This window comes from Schistocerca gregaria, chromosome 7, assembly GCF_023897955.1.
Source record: "Schistocerca gregaria isolate iqSchGreg1 chromosome 7, iqSchGreg1.2, whole genome shotgun sequence".
Classification (NCBI taxonomy): domain Eukaryota; kingdom Metazoa; phylum Arthropoda; class Insecta; order Orthoptera; family Acrididae; genus Schistocerca; species Schistocerca gregaria.
Genome location: NC_064926.1, coordinates 37,384,138 through 37,405,760, shown reverse-complemented (window position 1 = coordinate 37,405,760; position 21,623 = coordinate 37,384,138). Strand labels below are relative to the sequence as shown.

The 21,623-nt window shown below is 38.4% G+C and overlaps 1 protein-coding gene across 4 annotated transcripts in view; it reads right to left on the bottom strand.

The window, feature by feature from the left end:
- Window positions 1-21,623, bottom strand: part of LOC126282174 (casein kinase I) — a 268,841-nt gene that overhangs the window by 30,780 nt on the left and 216,438 nt on the right. For all 4 annotated transcript variants that reach the window (XM_049981704.1, XM_049981702.1, XM_049981703.1 and 1 more), the window contains exon 9: window positions 2,594-2,674. In XM_049981704.1, the coding sequence (XP_049837661.1) occupies window positions 2,594-2,674 (81 nt within the window). The remainder of the gene's footprint in view (window positions 1-2,593; window positions 2,675-21,623) is intronic.

Here is a 21,623-nt window from a genome sequence, read left to right as displayed (position 1 = left end):
TGGTCAGCCAAGCCATGTGCCACTGATGTAAAGAGGTGATAGTCAGAGGGAGCAATGGCTCAAGACTATGGCGGGTGGGGTAGGACTTCCCATTTTAACGTTTCCAAGTACATTTTGACCTCTTTAGCACTGTGGGGTTGAGCGTTATGCTGCAAAATCACTTTATCGTGCCTCTCGCCGTATTGCGGCTGTTCTTTTTTTAATGTTCTACTCAAACGCATTAATTGGGTTCGACAACAAGACCCTGTGATTGTTTCACTTGGTTTTAACACTAGTAGTACACAACGACAAGCCGGTCCCACCAAATGCAGAGTATGATCTTGAAGCCACGAATATTCGGTTTGGCTGTCGATGTGGAAGTATGGAAGGGATATTCCCATGATTTTTTGCGTTTAGGGTTATTGTAATGAACCAATTTTTTGACCCCGGTTACAATGTGATGCAGAAATCCTTCCCATTTTTGCCTCTGAAGCAACTGTTCACAAACACACAAATGCCGTTCAATGTCTCTTGGTTTCAGCTCACGCGGGACAGAATATCCTTCTTTCTGAATCATGCCCATGGCCTTGAGACGTTTTGAAATGGCTTGCTGTGTCACTCCCACTATTCGTGCCAATTCTTTTCAAGTCTGACGCAAATCTTCACTCGGCAATGTCTCCAATTCTTCATCTTCGAAAACACTCTCTCTTCCACCACTATGCCCGTCTATGACGTTAAAATCAATGTTCCTGAAGCGCTGAAGGCACTCCCAACGCATTGTTTTACTAATAGTGTCCTTACCATACGTACGTGAGAGCATTTAATGACTCAGCTGCTGTTTTCTTCATATGGAAACAAAATATTAACACCTCCCCCAAATGATGAGAATTAGGCCAATAAACTGACATTTTCAATCCAGAACAACTTTATGATGCAGACACAAATCCACTAATGTTTTAATGAGGGCATGTTGGCCCTAACACCCTGATGTCTGCGATCTCTTTCTTTCGACCGACACTTACTGTTGTCTCCACCTATTGTCAAACGGTGGAAGCAATGTTGCACACCTTGTACAAACAAAATTGACCAGGATTTGTGATACTCAATAAATGTGTGTTAGGAAAGGATCTAATTCTGTAACAAATTCATTATAAAACCTAAACAGAATTCTATCATAACCTATTGCCTTGTATGTTTTGAGTAGTTAATTGTTTTTTTAATACTAGGGGAGCTTACATCAGTACCTCACATTTAGTCGCCAATCTGGTAGTCAAACAATGGGGCAGTAGTAGATGAAATTTAGTAATTCTAGTATGGATAATGGATACAATGAATCAACTCAATTGCACTACTCCATACACAATTAATACAAGGAAGGGGGGAGGAGGGGGAGTGAGGGAGGGGGGAGGGGGAGGGAGGGTGAGAGGGAGGGAGGTGGGAGAGGGAGGGAGGGAGGTGGGAGAGGGAGGGAGGGAGGTGGGAGAGGGAGGGAGGGAGGTGGGAGAGGGAGGGAGGGAGGTGGGAGAGGGAGGGAGGGAGGTGGGAGAGGGAGGGAGGGAGGTGGGAGAGGGAGGGAGGGAGGTGGGAGAGGGAGGGAGGGAGGTGGGAGAGGGAGGGAGGGAGGTGGGAGAGGGAGGGAGGGAGGTGGGAGAGGGAGGGAGGGAGGTGGGAGAGGGAGGGAGGGAGGTGGGAGAGGGAGGGAGGGAGGTGGGAGAGGGAGGGAGGGAGGGAGGTGGGAGAGGGAGGGAGGGAGGGAGGTGGGAGAGGGAGGGAGGGAGGTGGGAGAGGGAGGGAGGGAGGTGGGAGAGGGAGGGAGGGAGGTGGGAGAGGGAGGGAGGGAGGTGGGAGAGGGAGGGAGGGAGGGAGGTGGGAGAGGGAGGGAGGGAGGTGGGAGAGGGAGGGAGGGAGGTGGGAGAGGGAGGGAGGGAGGTGGGAGAAGGAGGGAGGGAGGTGGGAGAAGGAGGGAGGGAGAGGGGGGAGGGAGGTGGGAGAGGGAGGTGGGAGAGGACGGGAGGGGGAGGGAGGTGGGAGGGGGAGGGAGTGGAGAGGGTGTGGGGAGGGAGGGGGAAGAGAGGGGTGAGGGAGGGGGGAGGGAGGGGGAGGGAGAGGGGAGGGAGAGGGTAGGGAGGGGGGTGGGAGGGGGGAGAGGGGGAGAGGGGGGAGGGAGGGGGAGAGGGAGGGAGGGGGAGGGAGCAGGAGGGAGGGGGAGGGAGGGGGAGGGAGGGGGAGGGAGGGGGAGGGAGGGGGTGGGAGGGGGAGGGAGGGGGAGGGAGGGGGAGGGAGGGGGAGGGAGGGGGAGGGAGGGGGAGGGAGGGGGAGGGAGGGGGAGGGAGGGGGAGGGAGGGGGAGGGAGGGGGAGGGAGGGGGAGGGAGGGAGGGAGTGCTAAAATGTCTTTGTGTACGTGCGCATGTGTAAGAGAATTTGTATTAGTGGTGTAATTTTAATAGAGTTTGAACATATTTTCATATGAAAATGTGTCTTATTTTGAAATAAACATGAGAATGATTTATAAAAATTGCAACAGTATCAGCAACTTTAACAGTTTACACATTTTAAAACTAGTAACAAATGTAAAATTTTGCATTTCATTTAACTCACAGTAGTTTTAATTACCTTGTTGGCCGTTGCATGGCGATCTCTGTTGGGCGATACCACTATTTCATGGCCTGTCTGTAGGGACCCAACAGGTGTAGACTAGAAAACAATCATAAGATAAATCTCTTCCACCTAATACAAAGGTGTAATTATTTTCTGTATTGACATTGTCTACTGTTTACATTAATTAAACTTCTCACTACTTCGCTTTTGGTACTTATGTAAGACTGTAATAACTTCCAATTACACTAAACAAATTTTGTAAGAGAGAATTCCTAATATCTGTTTCAGAAAACTAGTTATTCCTCAGCATTCAGGCAATTTTCTTTTTTGCACAACAGTTATGTCCACAGAAAAAATTTGTGATACTTTAAATGCCTCAAGATATTTGTGATTACACTTACACCGAAACACAAATGCCTATTCTGAAAGCATGCGTATGAAATTAAAAAACAAAGTATTACTCAAAATAATGGTTTTATAATTTCCCATCACTGCATGGTTTTTACGTTATTTATGACGTTAATACCAGTAAAATGAACATATAAAATTATGTGGAACATCAATGTAATCTCTATTGCTCTCAACAGAATCTATAACACTCCTTTGTACAAAATAACAATCACATTTATCCAACAGTATGACATGAATCCTTTAAAAGCAAATCAGTTTCCATCAATGTCAAACACTCTTTCCATGAATCCCCAAATCCAACTGCAAAAGTGTCAGTAAGGTAGTATCAATTGTAAAGAGCTAATGACAGATTCTTTGTTAGCAGTTTATACTTCATGTTTAATATTTTAGGGTTTGATTTATACAGAATAATTAAACCATTACTAGACATACCTAATATACTGGTATTCTACTGCGAGTGTCGTGCACAAAAATAAAGGCTGATGATAATGGAAGAAAGGCATGAGCACACACCTCATATGTTAATTATCAAGTTTAAGCCATGTAAAAGATATCTGAACTATCAAGCAAAAGCATTACAGAAAAACACAGGGCAAAGCATTGCATGCAATTACATCTGCATTTTCAATAAATATTACCAAAATGATGAGCTCTAAAATTTTTAAATATATATTTCTGCTGCTTTTATGGTTTAAATGTTTCACAGAAGCCACATGTAATAACTTAGAGAGACCAAAATCACAGAATGCGAACTCCACTGTGTGTCCTTTAGTCAGTAGCAATGTTACAGAATGCTGCAAGGCAAATGTTGAGCACTGCAGTATAACTCAGGATGTCCTCCGATTGCAAAGTGCACAGCGATTACATTTACATCTCTGTATCTTATTAGCAAAATTTTGCATGATCATATACCACTGCCTATTTGGTAGTTAAACACTTCCAATATTAACAATATTATGAGAAGGAAAGTTGCTACTCACCATATACAGGAGATGCTGAGTCGCAGTTGGCACAACAAAAAGACTCACAATTATAGCTGTCGGCCATTAAGGACTTCGTCAATAATGCGCACGCGAGCACACATGCACGTGTGCAACTCACACGCGACAGTCTCAGGCAACTGAAACCACTAGTTACAGTTGCCTGAGACGGCAGTTGTGAGTGCGCGTGTGCGTTTGGGGAGGGGAGAGGGGGGGGGGGGGGGGGGGGGGGGTGCGCGCTGATGAAGCCGTTAATGGCCAAAAGCTAAAAATGTGAGTCTTTTTGTTGTGATTATCTGTGACACAGCATCTCTGCTATATGGTGGGTAGCAACTTTCCTTCTCCCAATATTGTTACATTCCAACTCGGATTTTCCATTGTTTAAACTTCACTATGACATTTACGGAGGAAATACACAAGTTGTATTCACTTCTTTGATCATAAAAACAGCATACCTCAAAACCACAGGCTTACTTTAACACAAAAAATAGCACAATGCACCATGTTACACACCACAGCATGTAGAACTTATGGTATGCAAAGGTTCTTGGAACACGGGATGAGATGCTGGCAGGTGGTCTGGGTTCTACAATAAAGGGCCATATGCTATCAACAAATATGAAAACAATTATCATCCGCATACAATTTTTTGATGAACATCTCATAACATATAAATTCTATTAATTTTGTTGTTCAAAAATAAATTTTTTATGAAATGGACTAACATGTTTTGTTGCAGTTCTTTGAAACACACTACACTGATTAAATAATTTCCTGCTAAAATGGATAAAAGTTTGTTTTTACAGCAACTGTCTTATATTTACAAGCTGCTAAGAAACGTATGCAGTAAACTCATTAAGTCTGGATTATGGGGGCACCATAAATCCTTTGAGGGAAGACCATTACAAACAACACATGGTACAACATAATACTCTGCATTTTACAGTCAACTGAAGAAATCTGTGATATTGGTGGATGTTCGGAATGAAGAAAGGAATGGGTGACAGCAGTGAAGACAAAACAATGAGAAGGGAGATAGCAGTACAATGCATAGTTCGAGTCCCATGAAGTGATTAAGCAGTCCACAGTCAAGCAACACTTAATCGTGAACATGGAAATTTGGTGTAAATGATAATGCAAAAAAGGCAATTCAATATAATAAAAATGTTGTAAAATTTGTTATTTTGCCCATTCCTGCATCGAAACCTCGTGAATCTAATGGGGTGATTTACTAATATTAGTAAATGATGAAACTGGATATTGACTTTTTCTTCAAATTGAGGTTTGTCCATTAACTTAAAATGACCATTTCCTGCATGAAAAACTTTGCCCTAAACATAGTCTAAGACAAAAATATCCTACTTCCAACAAATTCTAATCTGGTAACAGTTTTACTGGGCAACATCACATTCTTCAAAACTTTTGTACAACATACAAAAACCAAAATTATGGGTTACGGCAAGATCATTAATATACTTAAGTGTATCTCTTTGTAACATGAAAGAAAAAAATACCATAAAAATGACACTTTAGCTTAGCATATACCTATATCAAGATTGTGCCTGCTCAGTTTGCTCTTCCATCAGCCAATAATAGCACAGGATATGTGACTTCACACAAATTTCACTGTTGTCACATGTGAAAGGCAGAAGAATTTATATTGTGCTGCACGAGAAGAAGGATGATGATTATTATGGAAGGACATTCAATGGCTCCACTAAAACGCAACAAATTACCACTTTTCAGCTTATCTCAGAGCTCAGGGTACACTACAAACTGGGCTGTCACAACAAAACTTCATTCTCCAAAACGTAAAAATAGTACTAAATAAATATTCTCAGTATTGTGTTGCACCAACAGGAACACAATCGTGTGACAGTATGTTTACACAGGCCATAAACATTGCATAATGCCAATAATATAACCTGGCAACATTGCAATCACACACATAGCAGTCACATGTAGAACAAAACTGCCAGCCATTGTTTATGAAGATGAGTTTGGCAGCGTGACACATTTTTTTTGAAAATCAGTTAAGGAAACTCATTCACCTAAGCAAGCTTTTTGGTGAACTCGGTCAAATCGATGCATTAAAAAGAAGGCTACCACATGAATTACAGTGGGAGTCAGCTTATGGACCTGATGACATAATAGATCAGTTTTTGAAGTATGTAGACAAACTGAACAGAATTATTGAGAAAACGGGTAAACCACCCCACCATAGTCAAAACCAGTTTCAAAGGACAGGACACACAAATTGGGGAGACACACAGTAAAAATGAACCACACTATTTTCGAAGTACCGATTCTCATCAGAAAAATCACCAGTACAGCTTCAAGGGATCACAAGGAAACAATTTTCATCACAAAGGTCAATATGGAAATAATCATAATCAATTTGGTAACAAACACTTCAGAAATATACCAAAGGAGTGGCATAGTTATAATGGTACGGGGAGAACTGAACAGGAAACTATACAGGAGTTAAAAAACTGAACAGGGCTCCATTGGCGGTCCGTAAGGTAGGAGCTGCTTACACACAAATGGAAAGGGCCAGCCCAAAATAAACAGAAAAATACCAAAGACAGAATGAATTAATTTTAAAGAGAAGTGTTATCCCATTAATGTGGTATCTGTTAAAAAAATATATAATGTATAATAATAATTCCTTTGTCATTTTAAATTAATCTAATGGACACGTTGAATTAGTACTAGATTCCAGACAGTTATACATATGTTTATACAGAGAAACTGACCACCCAGAGAACATCAATGTGTTGTTGTATAAATTTAAAAAATACCAATTATGTCAAGCCTTGACCTAACTTGGGGTTTTCATTAAGTACCTCTTGCAATTAGTTCTAGAAAGTACACTGCTTTCTTATACAACAGGAGATGTTGCCAATATTGTGTAGTACCTTTCAATTTAAACTCATCAGTCACAGAATTTATAAGAGCACTAGATTATACACTTGGCCATGAAGTTGTGTCAGAATTAACCATTTATGTAAATGATATGTTAGTGTCAAATCAAAGTTAGGAGGATTATTTGAAGTAGTTGAAAAAGGTGTGTGATCAACTCAGAAGAGGAGGAATGATGTTAAAACTAAAAAAAATGTGAATTTGGTGAGTTAGAACTCAAATTTTTAGGTCATGTCTTTACTAAGGAAGGGATAAGTGCAGACCCTGAAAAAATAAAATCTATTGTAAACTTTCCATCTCCTAGAAACTGAAAAAAGTTGAAATCTTTTTACGGAATCTGTGGATTCTATCGAAAATATATAAATGGACAATGCCTTAAAGTAAAATGTTTAAGCAACTAAACTTAGAAAAAATACTATGTGGAATTGGTCCAAAGAGTGTCAGAAATCATTAGAGAAAATTTCAAATGAACTTTGTAAGAACAATCTTTTACACAGACCTGATTTTAGTTTACCATTTTGTCTTCACACTGACAGTAGTGATTACAGGTTAGGAGCAGAACTATTTCAGGAGAAAGTTGTGACTGGAAAAAAATCTTCATTATACTATTACATTTGCCAGCAGAATGTCACTTAAACATGAGAGACCTTACACAGTTACAGAAAAATAATTATTCGCGGTACACTGGATGTTTACAAAATTTAAAACTTACCTGTTAAAACCTAAGATAAAAGTGTATTCACACCACAAAGCTTTAAGTTATTTACAGGAGTGCAGACTATATCATAACAGATTAACCATGTGGGTAATGTTTATGCAAGTGATTATGAAATTGTGTATATGAAGGGGTTAGAAAATATAGTAGTAGACGCTTTATCCAGGTTACCAGTAAGAGGAGATGAGGAAATCTTTGATCAAGAGAAAGAAAAAGAATTTAAAATAAGATACATGAAGGGAATCCATGATGAAAAGTGCATAAGGATACTTTTCCTAATTGGAAATTGGTTAAGGACTGTTCAGGTAAAAGAGAGTATGATAAACTTGACAAATACTGTAAGGTCTTTAAGGGAACACTCTAGAAAAACAGATGTGGACTGACAAGTTAATAAAGTAAACCCATGAAAGTTATGGTCACTGTGGCATACAGAAACGCATACAAAAGTTACAAGAAAACATCTACTTTGTTTTATATTCATCATTGTTAATGTATTTTCCAAATTAATTAAACTTTATCCTGTTCGAAAAGCTACGAGTAAGGAGATCATTACAATAACTGAAAGAGATTACTTCAAGAGTGTAGGGAAACCAAAAGCCATATTATCTGATAATTGTTCACAATTTATTTCACAAACCTGGAAAGCATTCATGGGGGAAAAAGAAAAAAGGAAAAAAAAAAACATCTTGATATCCATGCACAACCCATCTTCAAACACAGCAGAAAGGTACACGAGAGAAATAGGAAGACTCTGCAGGATGTATGTAATCACAAACACCCTAATTGGACTGACCATGTAAACAACTTTGAGTACATCATGAACAGCTTTAGCACATCTGTACAGGATTTTCCCCATACGATATTACGTTTCATCTCGGACCAGCAAATCTATTTCTGAATTAATAGACTTTCCACAATGTGCCTTAATATCAATGAAAGAACGAAAAGAGATTGTAAAGAAAACCATGAAGAAACTAGGTGAAGCTAGGAAAAACAGACATGATATGAAAATAAAGGCTACCACATTCAGAGTAGGCGACCATGTCTCAGTGAAATCCCATGAAGCAGTTTTCTGATATTTACATTAGGCCATTTGAGATTATTGATAACCCCCACCCAAATGCAAACTAATTAGTATATCCCAAACTGAGAAAGCTATTTGGTCTTAGGAATGTTGTTTCTTTGAAGCCTTACATTGAGAAAAGGACAAATTGAGTCTACAAACATGCTTTTATCTGGAAGAAATTTTACTGAAAATACAAAATGTTGTGAGATTCGGTCACACTAACAAATTACAATTACCATGTAACATATCTCGTGCAAAATGATTTTGCATCTAGACTGATTGTCACTTAATTCTTTAATACCATTAGATTTCACGATTCCAGTGTGCTTGTTTAAGTACTTGTACAGAATATAATGAATTGCAAAATATGTAAACCTGATAAATGAGGGATGTTATTTTCATGATGATGCTAGGAGACAATACATGTCACCCAACCCAACAGTCTGAGAATGGCAAATCTCTATTTTTTATCTTGTTCATTCACTCAAACAGACCGTAATGCTTATAAAAATGTTCTATAGTTAATAGACTATACTTTCTTGTATACTCTAGTGTGCTTTTGTGTTATATCATGCTCACCATGAATACCATTTTTATTTGGCTGTGTTGATCACACAACACAGATACTTTATTTTGGCTTATTTCACCTCTCGATCTTGATATCTATCACATAATCTACAAGGTTCACGAGAGAATAGGATTGTTGAACTGAAATACTTTTGTAACATCAGTAATGATATAGGAGTTAGTGCTACGTTTATTCTAATATGAGAAAATGTTTTAACTTTGGTATTATTTTATAGTAAATTTCTGGGCAAGAAATTGATATTTGTGTTTATGTAATTTATGTTGCGAGACAAAGGAGGGAATCAACGGATGATACTAGAGTTGTGATGCGGGAGGGGGGGGTTGTATATCAGCCAAGACAGTGATGCAATTTCTGTATCAGACTGACACATGGACCAGGGCACACTTTTAGGCCTGGTGGGCTATTGTAATGTAATTGGCCATTGGAAATAAAAAACTTTGTGTTCTGCCTTATGGCAGATCTTGTCATGGGTGAAACCTTGTCAGAGGGGTCCAACCACATGAGCATCTAGGGAAATGACTGTAGTGGTGGATTCCCATTGCTTTCCACTGATGATGATGAAATGATAATGAGGACAACACAACACCCAGTCCCTGAGGAGAGAAAAATCTTCGACCCAGCCCATCAGAAATAAGGTATATCTAAAGCGAAGAGTACGATATCCATAGCAAAGTGTCTATAGCTCTCAGCACTATGGGACTTAACACCTGAGGTCATCAGTCCCCTAGAACTTAGAACTACTTAAACGTAACTAACCTAAGGTCATCACACACATCCATGCCCGAGGCAGGATTTATTGGGTATGTAATCTTTCATCAACTACTAACAAATTCGTGCTGAAATTGTGCTGGGACTGGACTTATTATTCCCATTCAAATATCTTATTGAATGGAAACCAATAATTCGTGGTGAGAGTGCTGTCCTACCACACTATACCACGTAAGGTTCTATAAACGATTCTTCCTTTATTTAAGAAACCATTAAGATAACAACCAGTACAACGTGAGACAGGAAATCCTAACGTAATCCATAATCAGTATTGCCAACACAACTTCCAACATTTAGCTCCACTGTGCAGTTACAATACAACTTCCACTAGGTTGTGGCAGCAACAGAAAAGCAGGGCAGTCGAGACGAAGGTCCCTAGCCGTCATTTTTTCTTGCACCACTTATAACTCAGTCTCATCTGTTTGCATATATTTCTGATGTAGTGTGTTCAGCAATAATACTGATCATCAATCTTTTAAATTCAAACACAGAGTATCTAAAAATATATCTGGTCAAAATCAAGGGAATACTGACCATTTCTGCTAGTGAGCTCTTCTTGGCTGGCAACTTGTTATGCCACCCAACACACTGCACAGTCACCACACCACACTAAAGTCCATTCAGCATGAGCAAGTTTCTGGTCAAAAGCGATTACTTGAAATATGTGTGCATTTTGTGTCCTTGTGTAAAGCAGCAATCAAACACAATGTGAATGTGTGTATGTAGCCACTGACCTATAGACTGCGCAGAGACAAGAGACTATGGTAGCATCTGGTAACTGCGAAGTTACAACCTATTTTGATCGAGCTCACTCCTATTATAGAAACAGATTTTGTACTTTCACAGGGTATATAGGAGCATGAGAAAAGAAAATTCTCGGGTTTCCCAGTTAAAAATACACTTTCCCCGGATGAAAATATACTTTTTCCATGTTCAGTGACAGTATACTTTTTCTCGGAACTGTAGAACTTGTCAATCCTTTGAGTGGGTATGGTTTTACACACCGGCGCAGAATTTCCCAGCACTTTTGTAAGCCAGTCATGCTCATGTCACGTGACCTCGCCAGCCAATAGCAACATCACTTGTAAATAGCATGAACACACAAACAGGAAAAGTTAATGGTTTATGTTAATATACACAGTGTTGCTACAAGGAAAGAAAAGCTTTCACATAAAATATTGGTCTCTAAGATTAATAAGCTGCAAGAGACGCTAAGCTATCTTTTTTGCGTGTGTTACACTTTAAAGATACATCACACAAATTTGCCAGTAAAATTTTTAACAAAAACACGGGGTAAATTTCATCATCTGGGCTCGAAATTATTCTAAATGGTCATCCTCAAAGAGTTGATTTTTAAGAGAGTCAAATGCTCTATGATTTAAGAAATTCATAGTCCATTCTCGCACAAAGTTGATCTTGTGTTAAAGGAAATTTACTTTGGAAGTAACACTTTTCAGACAACCATTTGCAATATTGTCCCGCGACCTGTTAGAAATAGGTTCGTTTCAGTAGTTGCCAGAGAGAGACAGGTAACAGACGTCACCACACTTGCGAAGCTATAATGGCGCAGGAACCCCATATGACCGTATGTGTAAGACATTAAAAGATCTTACATTATGCCATACAAGAAAGAAGACATTAGAGGATACTCCAAGAGCACTGGAATTTCATGAACCATACTAAAATGCATAATTCGGCTTAAAGTGCACAATCGTACGTCCAGATTCAGAAGTAAATTTTCTTGGAGTACTGGTACTCTATTATATCATGTTAGGTTCTTTATTATAGCATAATGCTGTACATACCAGAAGATGAAAACGTGCACCTGAAATGCAGTGAACAGTTGAGACTAGCCAATAGTGTGGAATTAAACACTTTGTTTCAAATAAATTGATTCGCTCAGTGGAAAAGATTAATAAAAGGCAAATTTCTTTAGCGAACCGACAAAAATAACTTCATTGTTCTGCAAGGTGGAAATACAATAAAATCTGAAACTAATAACCTATTTTAGCCTTCTGCAATTATGTGAATGTATTTTAATTCACTTGATATCTCCCAGCCACAGGAATCTGTTATGTTTTCGTTTGACGTGAGAGCAATAAAAGAAGAGGAAACACCAAAATCACTACACATAAATATGGGTCACATGAAGACTCCCCACAACAACTCAGACTGCTCTGTGCATCAGCCATGGATCAACTACATTTCCGAACCAGGGCTATTACTACATAGTGGCAGCTCCTCGAGGGTTTGAGATAGGATGGGGGGGGGGGAAAAAAAAAAAAACAAAACAAACCAAAACAGAGAGAGAGAGAGAGAGAGAGAGAGAGAGAGAGAGAGAGAGAGAGAGAGAGAGAGAGAGAGAGAGAGAGAGAGAGAGAGAGACACTTTTCAAAAATATGTTAAATTTGCAGTGCACATCTTTCTGAAGAGTCTGATACACAAAACGTGTGTTCAAGGAACTGTAAGACATGTTATTTGTGCCAAATTGCAGTGCCACTCCTCTTCACACAGCATTCTTCTATCGTACGTCACTGTATTTTGCTCTGTGGAATTCAAACGTGTAATATTTTGTAATGGGTGCCATCAAACTATATTCAGGGCAATAAAAATTAAAATGTGCAGTGATGCCTCTCCTGCTCAGATTTTGGCCGGTTTAACATCCTGCTCCTCTTTACAAAAAAACTCGCAATTAGTACTGGATGAGATTATTTGTAACTAGGAGAACAAGAACTCTTCAGAAATTTGCACTCTTTGTTGCCTATTAGCTGATAACATACTGTTTTGTGTGACATAAAATTAAATATAGGATACATACAAGCAGTAAAGACAAGAGACAGGCAAGACAGTGCACATTTCTTCAATCCTTAAGTCCTAGCATTTTTCTCTCTCTAATCTTGCTACAGCTTTTGTGTGACATGCTTTCCTTTCTGGGAAAGGACCTATTACCTCATCAAAGTTTGTCAAACGTTTTGCTACACGAAAAATCGAAATTTCGTTGCATAATACTGAAAAAAAATGTTAATACAAATAGTACCCTCGACTGGTATGATTTCTCGATTTGATTACGTCTATTTTGTCACTGTCTGCTAGCTGAAACGAAATAGGCCTGCCTAATATTGCAGCAATTTCAACACACCCGTAATAAATGAGACTATTTTGGCACAAATGGTCATTTTTATAGCACGAGAGAATATAATTCACGAAGTACCAATATTATAGGCCTATTAGGCTTACTAAAAACAAAGAGTTTTATGTTAGTAAATAGTTTCATATTTCATTCAAACACTCTAGCTTCTCAAGCATCAGATCAAAAAGTAATAGTATGAAATTTTTATATAAAATTGGAATCTTCATATTCTTCCATAATTTGTGTGATGTCCATTCCCTCTCCTTCTAACAAACACTCTTGTGACCATTAATTCTGTAACTAGTCCTGCCAGTGTCAAAACTTGGTCTCCGGTTAACTTCACTAACCCTGCTACAATCACCAGTTTAGTTATCCTGCATTTATCCTGGTTAGGCGTTTTTACACTTTCCACACTACTCCCAGAATAGAACTAAAGCCACTGCTAGCTGGGGACTACCATACAAGTGTAGTAATCTGGCCAAAAATTTTCTGTTAAAATTTCATTTTCTTGGGTACTCTGAGAAGATAATACGTAATCTTTCTTCCCTGTTATTCCCCTTAGTCGTTTATTTCCACTCTTTTGGTCTGAATCTAAGGATTTTGCTAGTAATTATAACAAGGCTGATCATTCACAAATCCAGTCAACCACATAAACAGCAAATGGCATTCACCTGTTTGGCTTTATTCCACTCAGCTCGTATAGCCCTGTCCCCTTTTGCCTGCAGGAATGTTTATTTCTATATGCAATGGGGATTCCCCTGGCAGAGACATGATATATACTATGCATGCATTCAGAAATCAACTTAGAATTTGTTCAAAAACCAACAGGGATGTGTTTCAAAATCACATGAATAATCAGTGACCAATGTGCGCTGGATGCTAGGAGCTTTCTGAAACGAGGTCTTTTTCCTCAAGAATATGAATTTGGCATCCCCCTCCCCTCTCCTGAAATTACAGCCTGAGGCAGATACCCCAGTTTGCCCCCCACCCCCTAGAGACGGGCTTGTTACGCATGTGTGAATCTGGCAGCTTAGGGGTGACAGTAAACTTTTTCTGGGTAGCATCTGGCTGCTTGCTGCTATTGCTTATAAAGCTAACTGCCACACTTCTGCAGCCAGAAGTGGGAGAAGCTACTGGTCATATGCAACTCAACAGCGCATGCACATGAGCTCGCTCGCAACTGCTCAAACGAATCTAATGTAAGCAGTTGTGACATCACGCTCATCAGAGACAAGTTGTTGTTATGAAGCATTGCTATAGTTTTCCTAAAGCCTTTGACACATTTTGCTGTTGTATGAGCACTGTGTTTTTTTGTTGTATATGGCACATTTCCTTTGCGACTTAAGTATTATTTTCGTTCTCTTTCTCTCGTTCACATTTTGTTGCTGCAGTATTATTCTGCAGTGGCGAGATACCATAATATTCTTTGTTAGAGTATTGGTTCTTACCAGTCAAAGTTACAAAAATGTAACGGAAAACTAGAACTATGAAAAATTCCCAGAATTCTTAAAAATTCCCAGGTTTTTGCCCGTTTTCTCCCAGATGAAAAAATTCCCGGGTTTTTTCCTGTTTTCACCAGGATGAAAAAATTCCTGGGCTTTTACAGGATCTTTCAGTTGTCCCGGGTCGAATACACCCTGTTTCATGTCTTCTCAATCTTTTTATGGAGTTACACAAGCTTCCGATATTTTTGACCTACCTACTAGTGATCTCCTACACGAGAGATGAAATATCTGGAAGCAAAAAGCATTTACATTTTAAAGAGAATAAAAATGTGAATAGATAAATGTATTTTGAAGAAAATTATTTCAACAGTGAAAAAGTCAGAATTAACAGATGAGAAAAATAATTTACATAGCATAAATCAAAAGGTCACTATTTACTGTGTTCTACATACTGTCTTATGTGTTTGCAAGGACATATTTTCCTGAGCAAATGCCTGTACAAGTTCTGAAACATTTGAAGAAAATTATTTCAACAGTGAAAAAGTCAGAATTAACAGATGAGAAAAATAATTTACATAGCATAAATCAAAAGGTCACTATTTACTGTGTTCTACATACTGTCTTGTGTGTTTGCAAGGACATATTTTCCTGAGCAAATGCCTGTACAAGTTCTGAAACATTTGAATGACACTTTTCCTATTGTTTCAGTTCTTAAGAGCCTAGAGAATTTACCACATGACGTCTGGCAAGAACTTAGACAACTTATTTTACTTGGATCATTAATAAACACTACTGTCATTGTTTGTTCCTACTTTTCGTTACTATATTTCGATTTTTCCGTAAAAAGAATAGTCCCTACTAACCTCATTCTCACCATTCAGATGCCAAACTACACAGCAGACAGCTATCACAACCCTGGCAATTTTAGTGCCAACATCTAAACAAAAATGACCACTGGAAACAGACGAGAGTCAGTATAGGAATGAAATGCCAGGGGTGCTGCAGTAAACGTGCTTGTCTCGAGTAGCCAATTGAATAAAGAAAGTCGGTTGTGTACAAGGGGCTTAACACACACAAAATGAGCTCGCCTGCTGGATGTGTGGAGAGAGGTAGTGGCCCTTCAATGACAGGAGTGCAAGTAAGGGTGAAGGCGTTTTGTGAAGTGCTGAAAACACACTTTTTCTACAGATCATGTGCTGCAGCAGAGATGTCACATAGAAATAGAACAACGGTTTGGCGAAAGCACATTTTAAAGCCTTTTGTATTCAAATCTGACACAATACAGCTGCAACAACTACATCACTAGTCATGTGTATACTTTGGACCACACACTGTAGATCTTAAAGATTGGCAGCAGTGATACAAGGCATAAAGCAAAACTGTAGCACCTGAGCTTCCTTTGAAATTCACATTTTGCACTGTGTACAGAAATTAACAACTCCACATGTTAGATTATGACGTTTTTCACTGTACTTCACAGTTCTCGGTTCATTCACTATGTTCATTAATTTTTCTTCTTTTCTGGGTAAGTGCAAAGGAAATATCTCTGAAAAACATGTGTTTTATCATATAATTTGTGGTCACAGCATATCGGAAAATAGCTTGATTACCTTGTATCCTGACACCAATTTCAATTTTTTGAAGAGTTTTTCCTTGCTGTTATATATCTGATTTTTTGAGAACTGACGACATTCATTACCACAAATTCATGCATATACAGTCTACAATACATTGAATTTCCTTCACTTATACATATTTAATTTAATATATTCGAGAGGCTTACGATTTATAATCATATATGGCAATTACACATATTTTCGCTCATATTTTTGGGTTTTTAATGTTTTCCTTGATCTTGCACTTTCCTCGACTTTGTGTTTTTTAAGTTGGGACTGCACGAAAACATAAAACAGGGGTTTCACTGTAACTATGCAATTCTTTTGTATTTGTGGCGTTTAAAATGAGTGAACAAAAATAACAACTCAGCATTTGCCAAAGATTAACATCAACACAGATTACATATGAAGTCTTCCAAAATGTTTGTGTAATGCTGCTGGATGTCTAACGTCATCCAAAAGCATTTAGGGCTAACTCTGAGTAAGATTTCCATTAGAAGGTGGAACGCACATATAGTTTTCAGATTGAAAAGCTTCAGGAGACACCAGGTTTTGCGGAGGAGGGGGAGGGGGGAAGCAGCACTGTAGCACACTGGTTTATTAATTGAGGAAGCATTTAGAATTGGAAAACCTGTTTTTGCCTTTCTACACCAATTGCAATTAATTACTGTGGCACTGTCTTAGCCACAATTTAAAAAAACAAATACTTCATCTATGATGTTGACAATGAACAACGGAGTAGACATGCAAGAAGAAAATTTATTTTTAATGAAGGTCTGGCAGTTGAAGCCAACATGAAACCATGACGAACTTACCTACCAAAACTACAGCAGAATTGACAATTTCTCAATTTTTGCCGAAGAAATTTTGTGATTTGAAATTCTTATAGTATTATCCTGAAACTAAAAATATTTCAGGAGTATATAACACACCAATATCTTATTTGAATGTGTAGAATGTATTTTCCTTAGTGTCTCATGATGACGAATCTTTGAAAATGAAATAAAATTTCTAACTAGATATTTGAAGAAAGAGTTTTGTGAAAACTAATTTAAAAGCAACAAAATGTATATCTATTTATTAAATGGGGAAGAACTGGAGCAATAAATGAAATTCTATTTCCAATTTATCTACTTTTCTTGATGCTTTTTATTCACAAATGACAAATATGTTTATTTGCCTAAATCAATAATGTTTCCAATAAATATTTTTGTTTGTTATTCACAAATAATGAATTACAGTGTTTATCTGTATCTTCTTGCACAACTAATAAACAGCCAATTAATTCCAAAATGCAGCGTTTATTAAAACCCCTTTACCACGGTTTCAATGTTTGTATAAACTACTTCTTAAGAAAGAAATTGTGACAATCTAATTACACGCCATGGTACATGTGCATTAAAACATAGGTGTAAAGTGTAGCCAGTTATAAAATTTTACCTCCATAATAATTAAAACATGCACATGATGATTATCATTTGGTATTTACTCACCAATGAACAGCTGGTGCACTGGAGACGAAATTTTACATCTGACTGAAGCCTTTCGGCTACATTATAACATACCTCTCCATTTCAACATACTTCTGTCATACAGTGAAATCCAGTGGTCAATATTTCTGAAGAGAACATATTTATAAATGTAGAAACCATGGCAGAGAGATTTTAATAAACCTTCCATTTTGCAACTAACTGGCTGTTTACTATTACTACAACATGATTTCATCCTGATGTTGCTGCTCCAGCCATGTACAACATTTTATTTTTATGCATTATTTGTCTTTCAAATACACACTGCCTAATTCTAGTGGTAAGAACACTGTGTGCACACACATACACTGCAAATTCGTAGCCTATGTGGAAGTGTGCGATATCTGTGTGGTCATTTGACAAGCACTCAATTTGTCTGCTGATGTTTGGAAACTGTATTTGCACATGCAGATGGTCCACACACTTGTAGGGCCCTATTGGGTATTGTACATCTACACTATTGTGGCCATACACTGTTAAAATGTATGACCCATGTAAATGCACCTAGACTTCTCATGTTCTGAGCATAGACTGGCTGACAAAATAAAAATAGAGCACGCACTATGTTGGTTTAAGAGTTGCGAAACTCAAGTTCTTCATTTGGTGGTTTTCGCATCTGCACTTTAACATTATGAAAATATATAGTTTAACTGATGCACCACACTTAACAGATCTCCAAAATGTGTCATTATGGTTCTATCTGTTGTGCAAAAGAAATGATACATGTGAAGTCAGTGGATAAAGGTGTTACAAGGTGTAAAACAAGTGTGTTTGAAGATAGATTCATTACCTTCAAACTATACAGACAATAATGATTAAACATTGTACTTTATTGCCAAAAATATTTCCTGCACGTAAATATGATGGTGAGAACTGGATTACCCCCCCCCCCCCCTCCCCAAAAAAAAGAGAGCTGAATGAAGAACAGAAGCAGCTGACCTTAGGTCTCTTACGTCACTTCTGTAAGACGTTGTGTAAGACGACAACAACAATAATGGAAGAAATTAGACAGAGATATATATGCTATGACCACATCAAAAGGAGCCTGCCATGTCAAGCATTACATTTCGTTCAAATCAGGAAACAGGATACTGGACAGCTGGAGACAAATTATTTTGGTTTCGGAATGGGCCAACTCTCATTGCTGTTGTTGTCGTCATCGTTGTCAGTCCAGAGACTGGTTTGGTGCAGCTCTCCATGCTACTCTATTCTGTGGAAGCTGTTTCATCTCTGAGTAACTACTACAACCTACATCCTTCTGGATTTGCTTTGTTTATGAATCCCTTGGTCTCCCTCTACAATTTTTACCTCCACACTGACCTCCAGTACTAAATTGGTTATCCCTTGATGCCTAAGAACGTGTCCTATCCACTGATCCCTTCTTCCAGCCATGTTGTGCCATAAATTCCTCTTCTCCCAATTCTATTCAGTACCTCCTCATAAGTTACGTGATCAACCAATCTAATCTTCAGCATTCTCCTGTAGCACCACATTTCGAAAGCTTCTATTCTCTTCTTGTCTAAGTTGTTTACTGTCCATGTTTCACTTCCATACATGGCTACACTCCATACACACACTTTCTGAAGAAGAGACTTCCTGGCACTTAAATCTGTACTCTATGTTAACAAATTTCTATTCTTCAGACATGCTTTCCTTGCCATTGTCAGTCTACGTTTCATATCCTCTCTACTTCAACCATTATCAGTTATTTTGTTCCCAAATAGCAAAACTTCTCTACTACTCTAAATGTCTGATTTCCTAATCTAATTCCCTCAGCATCGTCTGACTTAATCTGACTACATTCCATTATCCTCACTTTACTTTTGTTGATGTTCATATTATATCCTCCTTTCAAGACACTATCCATTCCATTCAACTGCTCTTCGAAATCCTTTGCTGTCTGACAGAATTAAAATGTCATCAGCAAATCTCAAAGTTTTTATTTCTTCCTCATGGATTTTAATTCCTACTCAAGATTTTTCTTTTGTTTCCTTTACTGCTTGCTCAATGTACAGATTGAATAACATTGTGGATACACAACCAACTTGTCTCACTCCCTCCTCAACCACTGCTTCCCTTTCATGTCCCTCGACTCTTGTAACTGCCGTCTAGTATCAGTACAAATTGTTAATAGCCATTCAGTCCCTGTATTTGATCCCTTCAGAGCTGTAGAATATTCCAGTCAACATTGTCAAAAGCTTTCTCCAAGTCTACAAACGTAGGTTTGCCTTTCCTTAACCTATCTTCTAAGGTAAGTCATAGTGTCAGTATTACCTTGCATGTTCCTACATTTCTACAGAGTCCAAACTGATCTTCCCAAAGGTCGGCTTCTACCAGTTTTTCCCATTCATCTGTAAGGAATTTGTGTTAGTATGTTGCACCTGTGACTTACTAAACTGAGAGTTCGATAATTTTCACACCAGTCGACACATGCTTTCTTTGGGATTGGAATTATTACATTCTTCTTGTAGTGTGAGGGTATTTCGCCTGTCTCATACATCTTGCTCACCAGATTGTAGAGTTTTGTCATGGCTGGCTCACCCAAGGTTATCAGTCGTTCTACTGGAACGTTGTCTACTCCCAGGGCCTTGTTTCGACTTAGTTCTTTCAGTGCTCTGTCAAACTCTTCAAGCAGTATCATTTCTCCCATTTCTTCATCTACATCCTCTTCCATTTGCATAGTATTGATCTCAAGTACATCACCCTTGCATAGACCCTCTATGTACTCCTTCCATATTTCTGCTTTCCCTTCTTTGCTTAGAACTGGTTTTCCATCTGGGCTCTTGATATTCATACAGGTGGTTCTCGTCTCTAAAGGTCTTTTTAATTTCTCTGTAAGCAGTATCTATCTTACCCCTAGTTCATTATGCCTCTACATCCTTGCATTTGTCCTCTAGCCATCCCTGCTTAGCCATTTTGCACTTCCTGTCGATCTCATATTTGATATGTTTGTATTCATTTTCACCTGCTTCATTTACTGCATTTTTATATTTTCTCCTTTCATCCATTAAAGTCAGTATCTCTTCTGTTACCCAAGGACTTCTACTAGCCCTCGTCATTTTATCTACTTGATTCTCTGCTGCCTTCACTATTTCATCTCTCAAAGCTACCCATTCTTCTTCTACCGTTTTCTTTCCACCATTCTTGTCAATCGTTCCCTAATGCTATCCCTGAAACTCTCTACAACATCCGATTTTTTCAGTTCACCCAGGACATCTCCTTAAATTCACCTTTTTGCAGTTTCTTCAGTTTTAATCTACAGTTCACAACCAATAAATTGTGCTCAGAGTCCACATCTGCCCCTGGAAATGCCAAACAATTTAAAATCTGGTTTCTAAATCTCTGTCTTAACCATTATATATCTATCTGAAGCCTTACAGTGTCTCTAGGTCTCTTCCACATATATAACCTTTTCATGATTCTTAAACCAAGTGTTAGCTATGATTAAGTTATGCTCTGTGCAGTATTCTAACAGGCGGCTTCCTCTTTCATTCCTTATCCCCAATCCATATTCATCTAGAACTTTTCCTCCTCTCCCTTTTCCTACTACTGAATTCCAGTCTCTCATGACTATTAATTTTTCATCTCCCTTAACTATCTGAATAATTTTTTTTTATGGCATCAGAAATTTCTTCAATCTTTTCATCATCTGTAGAGGTAGTTGGCATATAAACTTGTACTACTGTGGTACATGTGGGCTTTGTGTCTATCTTGGGTACAATAATGTGTTCAATATGCTGCTTGTAGTAGCTGATCCATGCTCCTATTTTTTTTATTCATTATCAAACCACCCTGTATTCTCTTGGCCAGAAGTCTTGTTCCTCCTGCCACTGAACTTCACTAATTCCCACTATATCTAGCTTTAACCTATCCG